Source organism: Felis catus, chromosome F2 (assembly GCF_018350175.1).
Source record: "Felis catus isolate Fca126 chromosome F2, F.catus_Fca126_mat1.0, whole genome shotgun sequence".
NCBI lineage: Eukaryota > Metazoa > Chordata > Mammalia > Carnivora > Felidae > Felis > Felis catus.
In genome coordinates this window covers 14,136,728-14,158,957 of record NC_058385.1, presented here as the reverse complement: position 1 = coordinate 14,158,957, position 22,230 = coordinate 14,136,728, and the positions used below count along the sequence as shown (strand labels likewise).

General features: G+C 35.8%; 1 protein-coding gene across 8 annotated transcripts in view; it reads right to left on the bottom strand.

Moving 5' to 3' along the window:
* The window catches only part of YTHDF3 (YTH N6-methyladenosine RNA binding protein 3), a 41,023-nt gene that overhangs the window by 6,042 nt on the left and 12,751 nt on the right, over positions 1 to 22,230 (bottom strand). For all 8 annotated transcript variants that reach the window (XM_019822721.3, XM_011291374.4, XM_003999835.6 and 5 more), the window contains one exon: positions 17,130 to 18,728. In XM_019822721.3, the coding sequence (XP_019678280.1) occupies positions 17,130 to 18,710 (1,581 nt within the window). In that variant the 5' untranslated portion in view covers positions 18,711 to 18,728. The remainder of the gene's footprint in view (positions 1 to 17,129; positions 18,729 to 22,230) is intronic.

Genomic DNA, 22,230 nt, shown 5'->3' with positions numbered 1-22,230 from the left:
CAGAAATATACATTTATAATCAAGCATCAAAAACTCTGTTCTTCAATGAAAATATAAATAACAGTTCAGATTTTTCAAAAATCCAGTTATATATGATTTACAAGAAAACAACCTAAAGCATAAGGTCACAAAGTTAAAAGTAATGAAAAGACATATGACAACACAAACCAAATAAAGACTGATACAATGATATTAGTACCAGACAAAACTCATTTGAAGGCAAAACCCACTGTTGGGAGACAAAACGGTCACTCGATACTAAATAACAGATATTTTTAAAATAAGCTGCAATAATATTAAACTAAAAAAACAACTTTACATATATTAAAAGTTGTCAGAATTATAAAGAAAATTTGACAGGTTTCTCATTATAGCAGGAGAATTCAACACACTTCTCTAAGTAACTGGTAAAGCACATATATTAGTAAAAATACAGAGTGAATATACATGCTACAGAAAACCAAACCAATTATAGGGTACACACAGAAAAACCACAGAAGGGGACTACATGCTAGACCAGAAAGCAAATCTCAATAAATACCAGGGTCTATGTCATGCACCATCACATTGTCTGACATCAGTTTTAGGAGCAAAACAGATTAACAAAAAACCTTAACCACATCTGGAAATTCTAAAACCACTCCTAAAAAATCTCCAAAAAAAATCACAATGGAAATTCAAAAATTTTTACATCAGTACAATAATGAAAATGCTTAGTCTAAGTCCCAACAAACACTTAGAAATTTACACATGTAGAACTTTAAAAAAAAAGAGAAAGTCTGAAAAGTAATGAGCTCATCATCCAACTCAATCTGTTAGGAAATGAGTAATAAGCCCCCAAAAGTAGAAGGAATAAAATAGGATAGCAGCAGAAAATAATGAAACAGAAAACAAGAATAAAGAGAACCAGAGAATAAAAACTGGGTGTTTGGAGGGGGAAATCTATTAGTGTTTGGGAGAAAAAAAAACTACCAAGAGAAAAAATCTCTGGAAAGACTGATTTAAAAAGAAGATACATTACTAGCAAAAGACTGATACAACTAAAAAATAAAAATACCATTAATGCCAATATGAAAAAAAGGCTGAAGACAAAACAACCTCCTAAAAGTACAATTTATATACATACAATTTACCAAACTAAACTCAAGAATAAGTAGAAAACCTGAAGAGACTTGTAATAAAGGACTTTAATCAACAATTAAAAATCCACCCCCAAAAAACCCCACCAGTCTCACATGTTAAGCGTGTGTGTGTAATTACGCCCCAACATTGGGCTTGAACTCACAACCCCAAGATCAAGAGCCACATGCTCTTCTGACTGAGCCAGTCAGGTGCCTCCAAGCTCACATAGTTTTAGATGTGCATTTAATTAACTGTCCCAGAACTGATAACTCTAAACTTACTCCAACTATTCCAGAGACTAGAAAAAGGGGGAATATTTCCTGACATATTTTGAGGTTAGCAATACTTCGATACTAACAGTATCAGGAGAAGCATGAAAAAACTGTCTCACGAGGATCTCCTAAGGGCTGTTTTGCTGGTAATAGCCTGTAGGGGAGCAAAGGTGAGAACAGGAAAGCCAGAAAGGCTAACACAGTAATAATCCAGTACGATAATAGCTCTTAGGCAGGGCTGGAAGATGCAGAGCTAGTGAAGAGCTTGGATTCCAGATACGTTTTGAAAGCAGAGCTGACAAGTTACTTACTGATAGACTGATTAGACGTGAAGTGAGAAAGAGAAGTTTCACAAATGAGTCCAGCATTGTTGGCCTCAACAACTGGCAGGGCAGTGGTGCCCTATACAGAGATAGAGAAGGTTTGGGGCAGGCAAACAGCGTTATATTAAATTTAAGATGCTTATTAGACAACTGTGAGAAGATGTCAAACAGGCAACTGGATACATGAGTTTGGAGATAAGAGGAAAGGTCCAGGGTGGGTATACAAATTTGGAAGTCCTTAGCATGGAAAAAATTCCACCAACAAAACGCAGGTCTTCCTGAATATGGTCAACACCACCTCGGCTTTAAGACAACAAAACAACCACATTTACATTAACAAGATCTAGAACTGCACCTGACACTGTTAATATTAAACAAATACTTGAATATAATGAGATATCTATGGGCATGCTATCAGCTATAGACCACTAGAAAAATGAGACTAAGTGATGCTGAGCTATCAGTGATAGCTGGATAGAGGGAGAAAGGAAACCCAAATCATTCAAAGGAAGCTATGGTCCAGTACACCTACAGGACTATGTCTTTAGTGATAGTTCAGAAGAAGGCACTTAAACATATACACTCTTTAGGACACAATCCCAAAGTGACTCACAGAATTTTTATTCTTAATGATTGACAATGCAAAAAATAAGTTGTAGAGGAATGCCTTCTCCTCTCCTTTCCCATTAACAGAGCTAGGCCTCAAACAGGCAGATTCGGAGATTAGAGGGCTTTGAGTCTGGTATAGGGCTTCTTCCCCACCTTGAAGTGAGTAGACACTGGAGACCAACATATGATCCTAAGGTCAAGATCCACAAGTTGGCATGTGGAGATGAGCTCCAGGAGGAAGGTTACTTGCCAACCCATGTCTTTTTGTTAAACCATGAGTTTCACAGATGAGCTAAGACTTCTCTACCTAGGAAACAGCTTGAAAACAAAATTTTCTTCAGTTTTCTGAGAGAGGCCAACAGCTTGCCTTTAACCTTAGAGATAAATGACTTACTTCCTTTTAATCACTGGTAGGTTTAGCATTATAAGCAATATTTCAGTAACCAGACCTGAGGTTTAAAAAGCCACAAGGGAAAAAGTAAATGTGTATCTAAGACGCCACACCATCCAAAAAGTAAATGAGAAAAAGCACTAGGAACACAAGTAGAGTAACACAGAACTGCAGAAGGAACCAGTGAATACCTGGAAGGAAAAAAAAAGAAAAAGCAGGCAGGCAGGCACTTGAGACCCAAATGCAAAAAGACAAACACCTTTGTTTACGTTAAAAATCTAATTTTCAGGGGCGCCTGGGTGGCGCAGTCGGTTAAGTGTCCGACTTCAGCCAGGTCACGATCTCGCGGTCCGTGAGTTCGAGCCCCGCGTCAGGCTCTGGGCTGATGGCTCAGAGCCTGGAGCCTGTTTCCGATTCTGTGTCTCCCTCTCTCTCTGCCCCTCCCCCGTTCATGCTCTGTCTCTCTCTGTCCCAAAAATAAATAAACGTTGAAAAATCTAATTTTCAAACTGAATATTTCAGTAGATGAATTAAAGGGGAAAATGGTCACAGCCTCATTTAGAAAGTAGAATATTAAGTCTAAGAAATATCTCAAATTACAAATCAGAAAAAAAGAGCTGGAAATCACAAAGAAAAAAAAATTAGAGAACTGTAGGGATCTAAGACAAAAGGAATATTCTAGAAGTAAGAAAAAGAACAAACACAAGAGCTGAATAAATAACAAAAAATTTCACAAATTCTTTAATACTCTTTCCTGCATGAGGTGGAGCTTGCTTCTCCTTCTTTAAAGTGTAGACTGCAAATGTCCATCAACTGATGAACAGATAAAGATGTCACACACACACACACACACACACACACACACAATAGAATATTAGTCATCAAAAAATAAAATTTTATCATTTGTAACAACATGGATGGAGCTAGAATGTATTATGGTAAGCAAAATAAGTCAAAGAAAGACAAAGATATGATTTCACTCTTATGTGGAATTTAAAAAATAAAACCGATGAACATATGGGAAGGAGGGGGAAAAGAGAAGAGCAGTAAACAAGAGACTCTTAACTATAAAGAACAACTAAGGGTTGATGAAGGTAGGTAGGTGGGAGATGGCTAGATGGACAATGGGCATTAAGGAGGGCACCTGTGATGAGCACTGTGTGTTGTATGTAAGTGAGGAATCACTTCAACTCTACTCCTGAAACCAATACTGCACTGTATGTTAACTAAAATTTAAATTAAAAAAATAAAATAAAGTGTGGGGCTAGACATACTGACTTGCTTCTAAGAACACCGTATGCAAAAGGAGAAAAGGGACATTTACATTAGAGAAACCTAGCAGATACAACCCTAACCAAGCAATCAAAATTAATATCACAGTAAGTTACATACGATCAGATGAGAAGGATGTATCACTTATGTAGTACTCTTCCCATAAACTCAGTCTAATCATGGCAAAGCATTAGGCAAACCAACATTGAAAGACACCTTATAAAACACCTGACCAGTAACGTCTTCAAAAGACATAGAAACTGTCATAGCTTAGAGAAGATTAAGGAGACATAAAAACTGAATACAAAACTGGTTTTCCAGATCTTGAATAGAAAAACTGGGAAAAGTGGGGAAATCTGGAAAAGCATATGTTTGGATAAACATACTATGATTATGTAACATGTCAATATTAGGAGAAACTACATACAGAGAAACATCCTCTATTATCTCTGTAACATTTCTGTAAATCTAAAAATTACTTCCAAATGTTTAAAAAATCAGAGTGAAAAGTTAGAAAAATACAACTCCCAAATACATTAAGTATCATATTGGTGCAGTAATATGAAATACATAGATATTCTACAGAGCACTGTTAACTTTAATGGTTGCCCAGCTTCTCTTTTTATTGTTTACAAGAGGGTTAAATTCTGCCCCAAAGTTAAAACCAGTGAATTATCAGACTTAAATAAAAAAGAGGAACACGTTCCAAAAAAAGACAAGATTTTAGATGTACAATGACTGTAGTTCAAATATGTAATAGATTCAATTCTTCAGAAGGAAAATTAATTATTTACCAGAGTTAAAATCTACTCAGATTGGTTTACACAACTGAAAAATTTCACACTAGAGAGTAGAACAAGGGCAATAACAGATGGATAAAAGCCCCAGCTGTTCAAAAGCCTGTACATTTGTCCAGATCCATTAAAGTGTTTTAATACTGAGATAAGCTTCTGACCTGCACTGTCCCAAAAACATGATCATTTTGCAGTAAGAAAGCAAAACACAAAAAATATAAAGGAAATAGATCAATTCTGTACTGTAAAATAAAATCAAAATTAAAAAAAAAATCATCAAGGGAAAAGAGAATGATTATGCTTTGGAGGCTCTGTTCTACAAAGCCAAATCTTCGATTTTTTTAATGTTTCCATGTACGTGAGACTTAACATTCTTGATCCCCTGCATGACCACACTATAATAAAAAACTGCTTTAAGAGATTCCAGTGCCCAAGTTTGCATTTATAAAATAAAGAAATATTTCAGGTTTGAAAAAAAAGAACAGATGCGGTCTAATAATTTATAATTATTTATAATTTATCCGTACCAACCAAAGATCAAGTAATCTCAAAGTGTACTATAAAATGAAAGAGTTAGGAGTAAGTTCAAATAGTGAAAAGTGGTGGACAACAGTCATAGCATACGTTAGTTTAGGTCCAAATGAGAGTAAGAATATGATTCTAAGAAGCCTTAGAACTAACTCATGTGTTTGAACTGTGATTTAGTTTCAGCAAAATAACATCACTCACTACACTAACTTTTTTATGTGTAGTCTTATTTTGGTTTTAGAGTTTTCACTTAATTTCACATTTAAGCCACACTATATTAAAATTAAAATCACACACAAAAAAGAAGCATAAGAAAAAATAAAATGGTCTCTATTTACAGACACTGTGACTGTCAGCCAGAAAATCCTAAGGATGTTCTATTAGAACTCCTAGAACTAATAGATGAATTTACAAAGGTCAGAAGATACAAAATATTTCTATAAACCAGCAACAAACAACTGGAAAGTAAAACTGAAATTACCAATTACATTAAAAAAATACCAAAATTAAGTTAAATACACACACACACACACACACACACACACACACACACATACACATATAAAATAAATTCTTCAAGAGACATGTAGGTCCTCAATACTGAAAAATATAAAACTGAGAGAAATTAATTATGTTTGTCCAAGCAGATTAAATTCCATAAAGAAAGGGCTATTTATCTTTAGTGGCTTACTAGTAACCCTTGGTATATATCTGCTGGAATGAATAAGGGATCCCAGTTAAGAAAAAACCATACAGGAACTAAATATATGGTGATATAGGTTGACCAGAATACAAGATGTAGATGTGTGCTAGTAGATTCCTCACACAAAATGGCTGATCTGGGGGGACCCAGGAACAGAGGGTCTTAAAGCCAAATAAAAGGAATCCACACACAATTCTATTTTGGAATCAGAGTTTGGTCTGTTTACAATAAAATGAAAAAAATAAAATTAGTACATTCCAGACTTTTAATTCAAAAGTAGAATTGTTAACTAGTAGCTTTTTGTTACCTTAGTTATTTTATTATATATCCTATTATCTTTCCTCCATTCCCTTTTGTTATTTCAAATGCAAAACAGAACACATCAGTATTGAATATGTAATGTCTAGGAGTTGAAATGCTTTTCTATAAGTTCAAAGTTTTCTGTCAAGAGGCAGTGAAGTGAGTTTCACTCAGAAATTAGAGTGCAATATAGCAAGTCAATTTCTAAATTAAGAAATTGCACATACAATTTTTAAAATAAATCATTAAGTAAACTGGAAAGATAAGTCAACAATTTAAGTTACTTCCTGAAACTTAAACAAGATAATTCGTATCACCTAAACATGTATGTTCATGAAGTAATAATGTATTTGCTGCTGAAGAAAAATAAGTGAAATACCCATCAAATTTAATGATGACTGTTCATACTGTAATAGGTATGAAAGAAGTATCTCCCAAAGATCTAGCATGAACCCAGTGAACTATAGATAGTTCATTTACTAAACTTCTAAAATTCTTAACCAGCACTGGAACAAAAATACAGCCACTATTAACTCTCCTACGGCGCAAGAACCTTAATCTGAGAAAAAAATAAAAACAAATCAGTACTCTAAAATGTTAATCAGAGCACGTCGTTTCCCCAACTCTGGCTTACAAAGACTATTTACCAAGTGCAAAACACAGTATTACTACACTTAAAACTGTATCATCTTGACAATACAAAAATACCACTCAATATTTTATCAGAGAATTACTTAAATACGTAATATAAAAAGTTTATAGTATTGGGGTGACTGGCTGGCTCTGTCAGTAGACCCATGAATTTTAATCTCAGGGTCGTGAATTCAAGCCCCACATTGGGCATGGAGCCTAATTAAAAATTTAAAAAAAAGCTTATGGTATCCAGTGTGACACATCTTGTGCCAAAAACTATTTTCCAAAGAAATATTATTCTTCAAATTTTATAGTAAAGATGAAAGGAAAAGCAAAATTTTGTTTTTGTTAATCATAATCAACTCACTCAGTATAAAAGAAGTCCATCCATAAAAAAGTTTACCAAAAGGTAGATGCGAACAGACTTCGACTAATTCTTGATCTTAAAGAACTATAATTTGATTAATGGGAAAGCATTAAACTAAATGTTCTACTTGAGAAAAAGATGCATAGAACTGTCAGAGAAATGTTCACTGTTGTCACAGGTAGTGTTACTGTTGAAGTGACTTCTTATATATTAACAAAAAATATGGTTACTTTGAGACAGACTATCATCTCATCTCAGAATCAAAAGTATTCCCATTATGAAAAATATTATTGGAGGTACTAAAATTTGCTCTTTCAAAATAACTAACAATATACAATGGTATACATGAGCAAAATGCATAGAAGATTCTAGAAATTAAAACAATTTAATAGGGATTTTATTATCATTATGTCCTGCTTGTTTTGGCATAAACTGCAGGTCTTCATCTGTTTCTGAGAGAACAGGTAAATGCCTTATTTAGGAAGTCACCTCAAAGTTACAGGCAATTGAAAACTCTAATTTCTACAGGGAAATAAAACTAAAAATTTCACTTGGGATTAGGTTTCCTGATAAGGATTTATAACCAAAGAATATCTAGTAGGATCTAAATGACTCACATTCAAGTACAGCAGAAGTAATATTTCAATAAAAAGATTATCTAAATAGTCAAAAGTAGATTCTACTGCTGTGCAGATTACTCATATTTATCTGTACAAATATACTCAGAACATTATTAGTTCTTTGTTTTCTTTCTCTTATTTTGCAATTAAACTAGCTTTATCATTAGAAGTAATATATACAAATAGCAAGTTCAAGTAAAAAGTAAGCTCCTGTACCCACCTCTAGCCCCTTCTAAGTTCCTCCTATGGGTCGCCACTATAACTTTAAGTAGCATACTAACACATAAATTTCTTGTTCTTTCAATGCAAACACTATCAATTCCCATTGTATATGATAAGTAATGTATTACAGTGGACGTGTTATATTCTCCTTCTCTCCCCCCCCTTACACTAGAAGCCACACTATTTTTAGTTTTAGTGATTGTCTTTATGACTTCAAATAATATGCTTGAGGCACAATTGCTTGATATATCATCTTTAAACAATAATCTGTTACCTTCAGATGAGAAAAACAGTGCATTTATTTACCCTTCCTCAATTCTTTCTCTCCTTCTATTCCATCTCATAACATTTTGTTCTAACTATAATTAAATCTTTTATATACTATTGTCCATTTCTACAAATGGGAAAAACAATCAGCAGCATTTATTATGTAACTTGAATAACTGAGTACAGAGTTCCTAAATAAAAAAGTACAGCAATTTAAACCAATAAATAAAAATTCAATGACATTCAAATTTTCCCAAAGGAAAGAGATTCTTCAAAGCATTTACTCCTTCAACAAATATTTAATCAGCTACTATGTGCCAGTCATTAGGTGCTAGGGATTCAGCAGAGAACAAAAGCAAGCCCTGCTCTCACAGAACTTACCTTCTGTGAACATGATTATTTAGAAACTTTTTATTTTCTTTTAGTTAGAATTTTATTTTCTTTTTAGCTTCCTTTACTTCTCCAAGGTCAGTGGTTCCCCACTGAGGGCTCATTTCATCTGTCAGGCTTTAAAGACCACAGTGGAGATGCTTATAGTCCTGAGATACACTACATACAATGAATACCTGTCTGATACATAGAGTCTGCCCCTGCTGAGACATACTTGTTCTAGTATAACCAGTTACCAGGTATTATCTTTCTTGAATACCTTTTTCATTCTGCTAAAAAACCTCTTCAGGTTACCTTCTCATGAAGGATATGCGGCTACTCTTGTACACCTGAAATTCTCTTTAGTTTGCGTTTCCCCTTCACTGATATAATGGGACACTGACCTTAAGAATATAATTCTATATACCCCATTCCCCTCTACTCTAAGATTTTCCACAGGAGTATCAAGAGTTGTAGATGGAAAAATTCTGATAGTCTGATTCTCCTTCCCTTGTAGAAGGCAGTTTGTCTTTTGCTCAGGAAGTTCAAGATTTTCTCTTTATCCTATCTTTAATTCTTTTCAATTGGAAATAATGCTGCTAGTCACTCAGCTTGAGCCCATTCCCACTGAAAACATACAACCTTTGGCTCTGGGCATTTTTCTCTAACCATTCTTCCCTTTGATGGTTTTTTTCCCATACTCTTTCAACACTCCTTTAGAAAGACAGTGGGCGTCCCCTCTTTCCATCACTTGTTTTTACCTTTTGTATTTTTCATCTCTATTACTCCACACATGGAAATTTCTTTGATTTGAAACTCCAGATAAACTAGCTCTAAAACATGAGCATTTATTTTACTACCTGCTTGCTTGCTGTATTGTTTTCATTTTGACATTCGTATTTCTCATTTCCAAAAACATTTTCTGGCTTTCTTTTCTTTTTACATATGAATCCTAAGAACAAAATAAATTTTGTTTTATATTTTAAATTATCTTCTGTTCCTGAATCCTTTTAGTGAGTCTGCCTTGGTTGTTCTGCCATTAAGCTTGACTTTAATATTTTGGTATCAAAAGTATGTGTTAAAATATTAAGAATGAAGAATGAGGCAAATACTATGATAATTAGCACGGATTTCTCTTCCAGTTTTAAGTTTCACCAATATCCCTTAGTTTAAAAGAGACAGCATGACTTTCTAAGTATTATACAACCTGACAGGATGTCTAGCAGGCCCTCCACTGAGTGCTTTGCTGGCAAGACAACCTGGGGAATTCCTCTGTTGTCAAAATAACCACAAACAAACAAACAAACAAACAAAAGTCAATTAAAGACCCAGTGATGAGAAGATGGACTTAGCTTCTTAAAATCCTTCTTTTATCATAAGTAGGCCTAAGAACTTAAATAAAAACATGAACACTAGAAAGAGAAATGAAAGTTATAATAACCACAGACCCAAATGTAAAATTTAAAACTAGTAACTCCCTGAAAAAGCGTAAGAAAAAATCTTCCCAAACCAGGGAAAGGCAAAGATTTGAGGTCAGATTAGTATAAGCTTTCTAAAACTGTTCCTACTATTTAAAATTATTTTGGCTAATTCTATTTTGGCTATTTTAGCTTCTCTACCAGATCTTATACTAGAAAAAAGAAAAAAAATGGCAAAAAGGACAGTGAGAATCAACTTATAATAGTATTGTGGTTATATACCCTTATCCTTAGGAAATAGACACTATACCTTTTGGGGGGTAAAGAGCCATGATATAGGGAACTTACTCTCAAATTTATGAAAAAAGCAAACAGGGAAGAACACTAATAGGTGAATCTGGATAAAAGGCATGTGTGTGTTTCACATATTATTCTTATTCTTCCAAATAAATTAAAAATTATGTCGAAATAAAAAGAAGGAAAAAGATTCACACATACAGCTGCATGTAGCTATAGTTCAATCAATTCTACTCTATCATTATGGCACCAATATATTTTGGTTATTTTCCTGATGATAAACATTTAGGTTGTTCCCAGTCTTTTTACTATTATCTACATTCTTGTGTGTCTTCTGATGTATTTAGGAAGTTTCTCTTAGCTATGTATGTGTGTGTGCGTGCATGTGTGTACACAAAGAACTGAATTATAAAATATATGAAATTTTGTTCAGCTTTACAAAAAAATGCAAAATTACTTCCCCACATGGCTGTTATCAATTTAATGGTCCTATCTCCAGCTGTAGAAGAGCTTTTATTGATCTATAGTCTAATACCTGATACTATCAAATTTCTCAATTTTACCAAATAAATGGATATAAAAAATTTTTTCATTATACTCCTGATTTGTATTTCCCTAATAAGACTGAGTATCTTTTCATATACTTTTTAGCCATATTTGTTTCAATCTATCTTTTGCCCATTTTTCAACTGGGTTCACCTTTTTTCTTTTTTTTTAATTTTTTTTTTTCAACGTTTATTTATTTTTGGGACAGAGAGAGACAGAGCATGAACGGGGAAGGGGCAGAGAGAGAGGGAGACACAGAATCGGAAACAGGCTCCAGGCTCTGAGCCATCAGCCCAGAGCCCGACGCGGGGCTCGAACTCACGGACCGCGAGATCGTGACCTGGCTGAAGTCGGACGCTCAACCGACTGCGCCACCCAGGCGCCCCGCGTTCACCTTTTTTCTTAAACTGATTCACAGGAGTTCTTTCTACATTCTTGATACTAACTAATCTTTGGTCATTTATGTCCAAATTCCTCCTAGGGCCTTACATGTCTTTCTACCCTCCTTAAAGCATCTTTTGATGAACAGATTTTTTTTTTTTTTAAGTAGACTCCATGCTCAACATGACGCTTGAACTCACGACCCTCAGATCAAGAGTTGCATTCTCTGACTGATGAGCCCCTTGATGAACAGATTTTAAACTGGTGAAATTTCATCAATCTTTTCTTTTATAATTAGTGCTACTCTGGGTCTTAAGAAACCCTACTTTACCCAAAGACTGAAGAATTTGCATCTGGGAAAATGTGACCTCCACATATCAGAAGCTTTGAAGAATTTCAGCAAAACACAAGACAGATGGGGTCATGTTAAAAGAGAACACTAAACAATGACTTGCAAATCCTTTTCTTTAACAAATAAAATGGGCATGACAAGTAAAAAAAAAAAAAAATTCTAGCAAAACACCACTAATTTGTCCTTTTTGATGGAGCCAAGGAGGACCTACAACGGAGGGGGAACACATCCTTTATCACTGGGTTGCCAAGCGTATTTAAAAGCAGTTATGCTGGAAAGCTAAAGTGTAAGCACAACATTATCTAAGAGAAAATCTACAAATGAAAATTTACACATTCCTGCTGGACAAGGGATAACAGCACCAGGAAGAAAACTGGGCAAGGACACGTGATACCCCTAATGCAAAACAGTCAATAAACAGAGAAAACAGTTTCCCCGACATGACATGGCCGTTTCAAACTCAAAGAAAAGTTAAATTTCACCCACTAGCATATTCATTGTACCGGCTCTCCCTTCTCACTCTTCACAGGCTGATGAATCATTTGACTGGTAAAGTTAACAATCAACAGGATTCTCCTGTCTCCACATTTGCAGCAGGAAGAGAATGTGAAACTAACACTAAACATTAAAAGGAAGAAAGGAAAAAAAACAACAATAACCCTGTTTTGGAGCAAATACCTGACCTGGATGATCCTCTTCCAGGTTCAATGATGACAGAAAAAGGTCAAAATGAGTCTTAAAATATCATTTCACAAAAAAGGATACTAATAAAACTACACTGAATCAAACTAAAAAGCTTCTGCACAGCGAAGGAAATCATCAACAAACTAAAAGGTAGCTTACTGAATGGGAAAAGAGATTTACAAATGACAGTTCCAATTAGGAGTTAAAGACATGAATGAACATTTTTCCAAAGACATGGCCAACAGACAAGAAAACATGCTCAATATCACTAATCAGTAGGGAAATGTAAATCAAAACCACAATGAAATCTCACCTCACACCTGTCAGAATGGCTAGCATCAAAACAAGAAATAACAAGTACTGGCGAGTGTTTAGAGAAAAGGGAAACATTGGGCAGTGTTTGGGCAAATGGGAATTGGTGTAGCCACTGTGGAAAACAGTATGGAGGTGCCTCAAAAAATTAAAAATAGAAACACCATACAATCCAGTAATCCCACTTCTGGGTATTTAACCAAAGAAAACAAAACCACTAATTTAAAAATATATATAACACCCCTAGGTTTATTGCTGCAATATTTATAATAGCAAAATAGGCAAGCAATGCCAAGTGTCTATCAATGGATGAATGGATGAAGAAAGATGTGGTGTATATACATACACGCACAATGGGACTTTACTTAGCCATTAAAAAAAAATGAAATCTTGCCACATGTCGTAACATGGATGAACCTAGAAGGTATTATGTTAAGTGAAATAAGTCAGACAGAGAAAGACAAATACCATATGATTTCACTTATATGTGTAATCTAAAAATCAACAAAGTTGGGAGGGTGGGGAGGGGTATAAGAGGTGAAGAGGATTAAGAGGTACAAACTTCCAGTTATAAGTACAAAAGCACAGAACAAGGTATAGTGAATATGGTAATAACTCTGTATGGTGACAGTAACTATACTTACAGTGGTGAGCATTTTGTATTGTATGTAAATGTTGAATCACTAAGTTGTACACCTGAAAATAACACTGTATGTCAACTATACTTCAATTTAAAAAGAACTATACTGAGTCCAAATCACGGCTGCCAGAAGTTAGATATGGGGGAAGAATGTTAATATGAAGGGATAGTACAAGATAGCTTTCCCAGGATGATATTATTCTGTATCCTGATCATGGTGATAGTTATACAAATCTATAAGTGTGTTAAAATTCATGGAACTGTACTTCTCAAAAAGTGAATTATACTACGTAATTTTTTTAAAACTTTTATCTTTTTTAAAAATATTTATTTTGATAGAGAGCACCAGCAAGGGACAGGAGAGAGAGAGAGGGAGACAGAATCTCAAGCAGGCTCCGTGCTATCAGCACAGAACCTGACGCAGGACTTAAGTCACGAACACCGAGATCCTGACCTGAAAAGAAATCAAGAGTCAGATGCTTAACCGACTGAGCCACTCAACTACCCCTAAAAAACTTTAAAAAGGATATATACACAAAGTTATAGGACCTTTATCTACATTCCCCAAAAACTAGAAACAACTCAGAAGTGCTTTAAAGGATGAAAGATAAGAACACTATGGTGAATCCACACAGTGGAATGGTACTTAGTAATTAAAAGGAACAAAGAATTGATATATAAAACACTGATACACTGCAAAGATATCATGCTAAGTGAAAGAAATCTTAAAAGATTATACACTATGTAATTTCGTTTACATGACATTATGAAAAATGCCTTATAGAGACAGAGAATGGATTGATCAAAGGGGGAGGGAAGCACTTGACTACAAGTCAGCAAAAGGGAATTTACAAATTTACAATTTTACTGTAGGTAAATTTTAAAAAACTAAACAAGTTGAAAAGTATATGGAAGGGGCACCTAGGTAGCTCAGTCTGTTAAGTGTCCAACTCTTGGTTTCAGCTCAGGTCAAGATCTCACAGTTCATGGGACAGTGTGAAGCCTGCTTGGGATTCTCTCTTTCCCTCTCTCTGCCCCTCCCCCACTCACTCTCTCTCTCAAAATAAACAAACTGAAAAAAAATTATCAAATATGTCACATAAGGCTGAACAACAAAAAAAAGATTCAAAATAAACATGTCAAAGATGGATTATATACCATCAAAAGACTGGCAGTAAACTCTGGAACAATTTAAATGTAAAATTTTTAAGTTTAAAAATTAAGTTTAAATCACTGTGGTATATACGTGATTATAAAAACAATATGTAACTGTCATAAATAATTCCTGAGACAATTATATTAAAAAAAATAATAAACTAGGGCTAAATTTGCAGACCGGGTAGGTAAGACATGTGGAAGACATACAAGGGTGACCACCCCTTAGTGGTGGGAGAGAAAAAAAAATTGGTAAATATTTCCTTGCCATGCATCTTTTTCCCCTGAGCAATCTCATCCCACTTTCGTGGAATCAACTATTTAAGAAAAGAAAGCTCCCAAATGTGTGACTCTCACATCTAACTGCTTAATCACAGATTTCACAGTCCATATTTCTCAAAAACACCTTAAAATCAGCACCTCCTCAAAAAGAAACCTGCATCCTACTTTTCATACCCCAAATCAGTTCTACTGATCCACTACTGGTCATGGCAGTTACAGTATGACCATTTACTCACCTGCTGAGCTCAAAAGTTCAGAAGCTACTTTTGATCCTCCTTTTTCACTCTTCTCCCACATTTAACCGGAATCACTAGCACCAGAATCACCTAAGGTATCTATTAAAAATGTACACCAGCAGGTCCTTTATGAAATAGTTGTCCCTTGAACAACATGGGTTTAAACTTGTGTGCATTGGCATATATGTAGATTTTTCTGTTAAATACAGTACTGTAAATGTACTTTATCTTCCTGATGATTTTCTTAATACCATGTTTTCTCTCACTCGACTATAAGACTACAGTATATAATTCATGTAAGATACAAAATGTGTGTTAATCGACTGTTTATGTTATCAGCAAGGTGGCTTCCTGTAAACAGCAGGCTATCAGTGGTTAAGTTTTGGATGAGTCAAAAGTTACACACAAATTTCCAACTATGGAAATTGGGGGGTGGGGGGGGCACCCCTGACCTGCACATTTGTTCAAGGGCCAACAATTGATCAGATTTTCCTACAGCGGAAGAACCGCTGCATTCCAAGAAGCATCCCAATAATTTAAGCAGCTTAAGGTTTGCAAACTACTGTTCTAGAATTATTATTTCAGTATTATTCACCAGTGAGGAACGTTTGCTCAAATAGTTCCCTTGTCTGCAAAGATTAAGAAGCCACAGATATTTAAGTTCACACATAGAAACAAATTACTGACATTTTCTACGTAACAGCTTTCCATAGTAACCAACATAATTTCTTAGAAGAGCTTCTAACTTGGGGGACCTGGGTGGCTCAGTCAGTTGAGCATCCAACTCTTGACTTCAGCCCAGGTCATGATCCCAGGGTTGTGAGAATGAGCCCTGCATCGGGCTCCATGCTAAGTGTGGAGCCTGCTTAAGACTCTTTCAACCTTGGCCCCTCTCCCCTGCTTGCACGCTCTTCCCGTATCTCTTTCTCTACCAGTCAATATTTTAAAAAAGCTTCTAGTAACTTTACCCTTGCGGCATTTGAAAAGAAATTTGAATGTACGGTCTATGGAAAAATCTGCTAGTTGTCTACTATATCCATTCTCTCTTTTCCTCCTAAAAATAGGACCCCAATTTTCTTCTGCGGTTTGGAACAGAAAACATTCCCCAGCTGTCTTGCCTTTGTGCCCCGTGACCAAATTCTCGCCTATATGACGCAAGCAAAAACAGTGCATAACTTCAGGAAAGTCTCACAAGTTTCAGAGAGGGTCAATAACAGAATAAGAAATCAAATTCTTCAATCAAAATCTCAAAAGTCCATGCATTCCCAACTCTCAACTGCCTTCCTAAAGTCAGATCCTTCCTATACTTTATACAAGTGCTTAATTTAAAGGTACAAATTATGAAAATGTTTCAGGAAAGGAGTGCCTGGGTAGCTCAGTTGGTTAAGGGTCTGACACTTGATTTTGGCTCAGATCATAACGGATCATGGTTGGTGAATCTCAGCCCCCTTACCGGGCTCTGCGCCACCAGTGTGTGGAGCCTGCTTGAGATTCTTTCTCTCCCTCTCTCTGTCCCCATCCCCTGCTTGCTCACGAGCTCTCTCTCAAATATTTTAAAAAACGGTTCAGGAAGGAGTTTCGGGGAAAAATCTGTTTTCTCACAAATACAAAATAAATTATATTCAAACATTTATTTAAAAGCTGTTTCAAAATCCTAAGCACGTTTTTGCATAAAACTAATGTTTAAAATTAGTGATTAGAGTCCCTCACCAGTTCCTAAATTTGCTTGGTTATAAATGCAGAACTTACTAGGCTTTGATGAATACAACTCAATGACCTTTATCCCCTGAATATAAAGAACAGGCAAATTCAGAGTAAGGATGACACTTAGGAAGGAAAGAGAAAAGGATTTAATGTGCCTCTGAGGCCCTCAAGGGAGTTTGCAGAGTTCTGTTTCTTAAGCTAAGTGGTTGGTTTCCTTCAGAATAAAGTTCCTAAACTCAAAATGTAATATTAAAAGGCATTAAAGAACACCCATCCATATGTACCACCCCAAGAAAAAGACCCTACATACAAAAATCACTGTACTCTTACCCTACGCATGGCTTCCTCCTCTTCTTGACGCTTTTCATAATGTGCAAAGTCATCAAAGATTGAGGTGGTATGCTTGAAAGTAGCAATTATTTTAAGCACTTGCTTAGCTTTTTCTAGGGGTACCTCTTGAGTGTCCCTTGAATTGGTAACTGGTTTGTTGTCATTATTTTCTAAGCGAATATGCCGTAACTGGTTATTGGGAACATCTTTGACAAAGATCCATTTAACTTCAAATTTGCCCTTCCACTTATCCTGAGACCAGACACCAGCATATGCATTATAGTCCACAACAGACTTCATTTCAGCCACTCCACAAAAATGTCCACTGCCATTCACACTGAAGAGTAAATAGAGTGGGCCTTTCCCATTCAGGGAACGGTAAGCTGCATCCAAACGCTTATTACCATGCTCAGTACTACACCAGATAGAGTACTTAATGGATCGGTGTATGTCATCCTCAGAATAGCTTTTAATTATAAACACACGTCCATTCTTCAGGTTCCAGTCAAAGTCTTTGGGATTATAATTGTTTATGGCCTTTAGCTTTTCCAGCACTGGATGCACTTCTACACTAGAAGGTGAAGCACTGACAGGAACAACACCTAAACCAAAGTTTTCACCGCCCACTCCATTGTTCTGGTTGAATCCAGCTCCCCTATTCCGAGGAGCTACCCAGCGATTCTGCAGCTGTTGCTGTTGGGGCTGCACTTGGTGAGGCTGGGCCTGTGGCTGAGGTCCTTGTTGCTGCTGTGGTTGTGGTGGCTGAGGCTGCTGTTGAGGCAGTTGGCTTTGCACCAATGTTGGTGGTTGAATTAATGGCTGAGGCTGCTGGATTATAGTTTGAGGAGGCAGAACTGGTTGGGTTGGTGGAGCCTTTACCACTGACCCCTTTTCATCCCAAGTTCCAATATTCATGTTGTGTTTTATAGGAGGTGGTGGCACAGCAGAACCCCCAATTCCCACATTGCCCTTGGGTTTAAGTTTCGGTTGAGGTTTGGCAGGCTTTCTGGCAATGGCAGCCCATGAGGTCGGTTTAGGCGCTGCACTGCTAACTGGGGGCACACTATTGGTTGCAATGCTAGTCATACCACTGCTGCTCAAGGCTGTACCTACAGTTTTTGTCACTGCAGCTGTCAGGTCACCACCAATTTTCAGTCCAGTCATGCCTTGCTCAATACTGCTAATGCCAGGCACCTTACTCAAAGTATCATTGCCAAATCCAGCCTGTCCATCCGTAATAGCTCTCCCAAGAGAACTAGGTGGATAGCCATAACTGCTACTATAAGCAGAACTTTGTGTTGATTGTCCCTGAGATCCACTTGTCCCCCATGTAGAGAAATCAGCATTACCAGGAAAAAAGTTAAATCCATGTTGACCAAGAAATGGAGGGGTATTTCCTAATGCCCCAGGTTGACTAAACACACCATCTGGTATATAATGATGTTCTCCATTACTCATTTGTCCATAGGTTGTCAGATACGGCATAGGTTGGTCTCCAGCCGTGGACCATGCTGCTTCCCCAAGAGAATATGGAAATCCAATGGATGGAGCATAGTAACTAGGCATGTATGGATCTGACATTGGTGGATAGCTGTTACTCTGGAAAACAAAAGATCATAATCAGGAGCGAAGTATCCTCTTAAGACCAGGGGGAAAAAAGGACTCTCAAAGATTAAAAACAAATAGTTTTAAATAAATGAAAACCAAATGCACTTCTTCCAGATAAAATGAAAATTTCAAACCCAATTTTATCAAAACAAAAATGTGCTGGTATTTTTATTTTAAAATATTCGTTATAAAATTGCAGGGTTTGGGGGAGGGGAGCGAGGAGGTGGGTAGGAGGAGGATTATTTCTAAGAGTCAGATCCTCTGGCACAATTTAAAAATATCATTTCTACAAAAATCTGGTTTATAAACTCTGCAGACACAAATTGATCATTTACAGCCAACTTTATTTTAAACAGTTAATGTATCCAAAAACTTACATGCAAAGATCAAACAAATCTGGAATCTATGCCAAATAATAGAGGAATTTTAGAATATAGAATACCTATCTATATGATGGAATCCAATTTAGCAGTTACATTCTGTACTTTCATTAAGAAACAACAAAAGAAGGGTGGCCTGGGTGGCTCAGTTAAGTGTCCAACTTTGGCCCAGGTCATGATCTCAAGGTTCATGAGTTTGAGCCCTATGTCGGGCTCAGTGCTGACAGCCTGGAGCCTGCTTTTGATTCTGTGTCTCCCTCTCTGTGCTCCTTCCTCGCTGATGCTCTATCTCTCTCTGTCTCTCAAAAATAAACATTAAAAATTAAAAAAAAAAAAAAAAAAAAAAGAAATGCTCACACTATGAGAAGAAAAAAATGACAAGATTATACCTATGGCATGATCCAAATTTGCTTCTTTTTGTTTTGTCTTGCTCATTTTGAAAAAAAATCAAAACAAAATCCTTACTGTGGTTTCTAAATGGTGGTAAATAGGTGCCGCTTTTCAGACTCTAATTTCTGAATTTTACCCAATAAACTATCACCTTCCTAATCAGAATTTTAATTTAGAAATAGTGAGTTCCTGCAATTTTTTCCAGAATTACTGCAATTAAATCAATGTTTACTTGTGAATAGTAACTAATGATTCATTTAATGATTTGCCACAAAAGAAAACACCAAATTCTATTTAAAGAAAAAAACCTCAAACTTGTTACTAGCCGATGTAAAAAACAAACATTTTAAGGATTTATTTTAAAATTGGTTTAAGCCAAAAACATGTCTGATAATAGATTTTCACCCTTTGGTTTAGGTATGATTTTTTAAAGTACTGAACAGACCTCTGAATGTATACAATTAAGCAAAATGCAAGAATTAAGCTAATACCTAATCAGGACAACTGGAAGTCACCTTGCGAGGATGAATACCATTCTGAAGGCTGATTGTTCACTTAATTTACATAGGCATTCTTATTCAAAGTTCCTAGAGCAAAGTATTTAGCTTTTTTTGTTGTTGTTACTCTCTTCCACTCAAGAAAGTATTTCCACCACTTCTCTACCACCAAGAAAGTATATCAATATAAACGTGTGACAGTAACATCATAGACACTACCTGGTATTCACATGACATTCTTTTAAGGGCCTATCATTGGCAATTAACATTTTATTATTATGAAGTTACTTGTGACACACTTTGAAACTGTCAAAATTGTCCTCTATGAGAAAGTTAACTTAATATTTTGTCTTCTGCAATGATTCCAATAAAACTGATATAAAAATAAGAGAGGGGTGCCTGGGTGGCTCAGTTGGTTAACCTTCTAACTCTGGATTTCTGCTCAGGTCATGGTCTCACAGTTCATGAGTTTGAGTCCCACATTGGCCCCTGCAGAGCCTGCTTGGGATATTCTCTCTCTCTCTCTCTCTCTCTCTCTCTCTCTCTCTCTCTCTGTGCCCTTACCCTGCTCATTCTCTCTCTCGAAACAAACATTAAAAAAAAAGTAACTTAAGACAAATAAAAGTTGCAGTGAAATTACTAATTATGACACAGATTTATTGAGTATTTCCAGCAATGCTTGGTCTTAAAGACAAAAAAACAATTCTGTCACTTAGTACTATTCAAAGAAAAAACAATGACTCTTAAAATATACTTGATATAAGTATATTTTAACTACATTCAGAACGGGAAATAAATGGGTTACTGTTGACTAATTTGAGTATATTCTTCAACTGTATTAGCTGATTATTACCTATATAATGCTCAGAATATTAATATGAAGGAAATGAAGAACATCTTTGAAACCACAACAGTACTGGCATCGTCGTACAGACCAACACTGGAAATACTGACTGCTATATTTAATACTAGAGAAATTTTCAAGAAAGCTCAAAATCACCAACAATGGTTTGCAAAGAAAAACTTCTTGAAAAAATTAGTAATGATTATTAAACTTAGTAGCCATGAAGATCACACACACTCACGTGTGTATAATCTGATCACTAAATTATTTATTAAAAATAAAAGCACTCATAGGGCTATACACTGACAAGGACATCCCCGTGACATAAAACTCCACAAAGCTTAATAAAAATGAACAGGTCAGCCAATATAACATGCATAATAGATTAAAATATTTTTTAAGTTATCTTTTTTCAGCTTAAAGTTACTAAAACTATCCTTTTATTTATTAGTTTATTATTTACTTCACCCAAGCACTTATTGAATGCCTGCTTCTGAAAAACACAGATACATTCATTCTAAAAGAAAACCTACAGTTAAAGAGACATAAAATACAGAGGAGTGAATAAATTCCACATTAGGGAAGAATACTAGAGTGTGCTGAATAGGGAGGTAATCAGTTTCAAAGTCTTAATTTAGAATGTTGGCATTAAATGTGGACTCAGTAATTCCTTACCTATTGTGGGAGTGGAAAATCAGACCAGGTAGAAAGTTTTTAAAGTTGAACTCTTCATAATCAAATTTTTTGCAAAATTACCTCTAACTTATGTTGAATATTCTTATTTCACCATCACAGATAAGAAATTTCACACAGTTACATACCAAGTTCCTAACTTATCTGTAACCATAATAATTCAGAGGTTAGCAAACTAAAGGCCAAAGGGTAAATAGGCTGCTAGCTTAGGGGTTTTTTCAGAGTGCAGAGCATAGAGTGGATCTGATCCCTGGGCTATACTTTGTCCATCCTGTTTTAACTGATGGTCTCATCTGTACTCATTCCTAAAAAACCAGAGCCAATTTTCTTTGGAAACTGGGGAAACAAATTTCGCCAACTCTGTTACCTGTGGGGCTGGAACAGGCCCAAACACTTTTAGGTGTGGGGGCTTTTATTAGAGATCTTTTCCATTGTTTTTTTAATCGTAATTTTTACTACTTCACCTCTCAATTACAGACTTTGTAAAAACGGCAAGTTTAAATTACTTTAAAATGCGTTCGGTTAGTTATGTGGGCTACCAAACAGACAGCTCTGGCTAATAAGCAGGCACACTGCTGTCCCCGATCTGATTATAGAACTGTCCAGTGTTATTTCCACCACCTACACTTCATCAGTATAGTGGGTAACTGGCCTGCTTTCTGCAGTTTATCAAACAACACTAACCATTT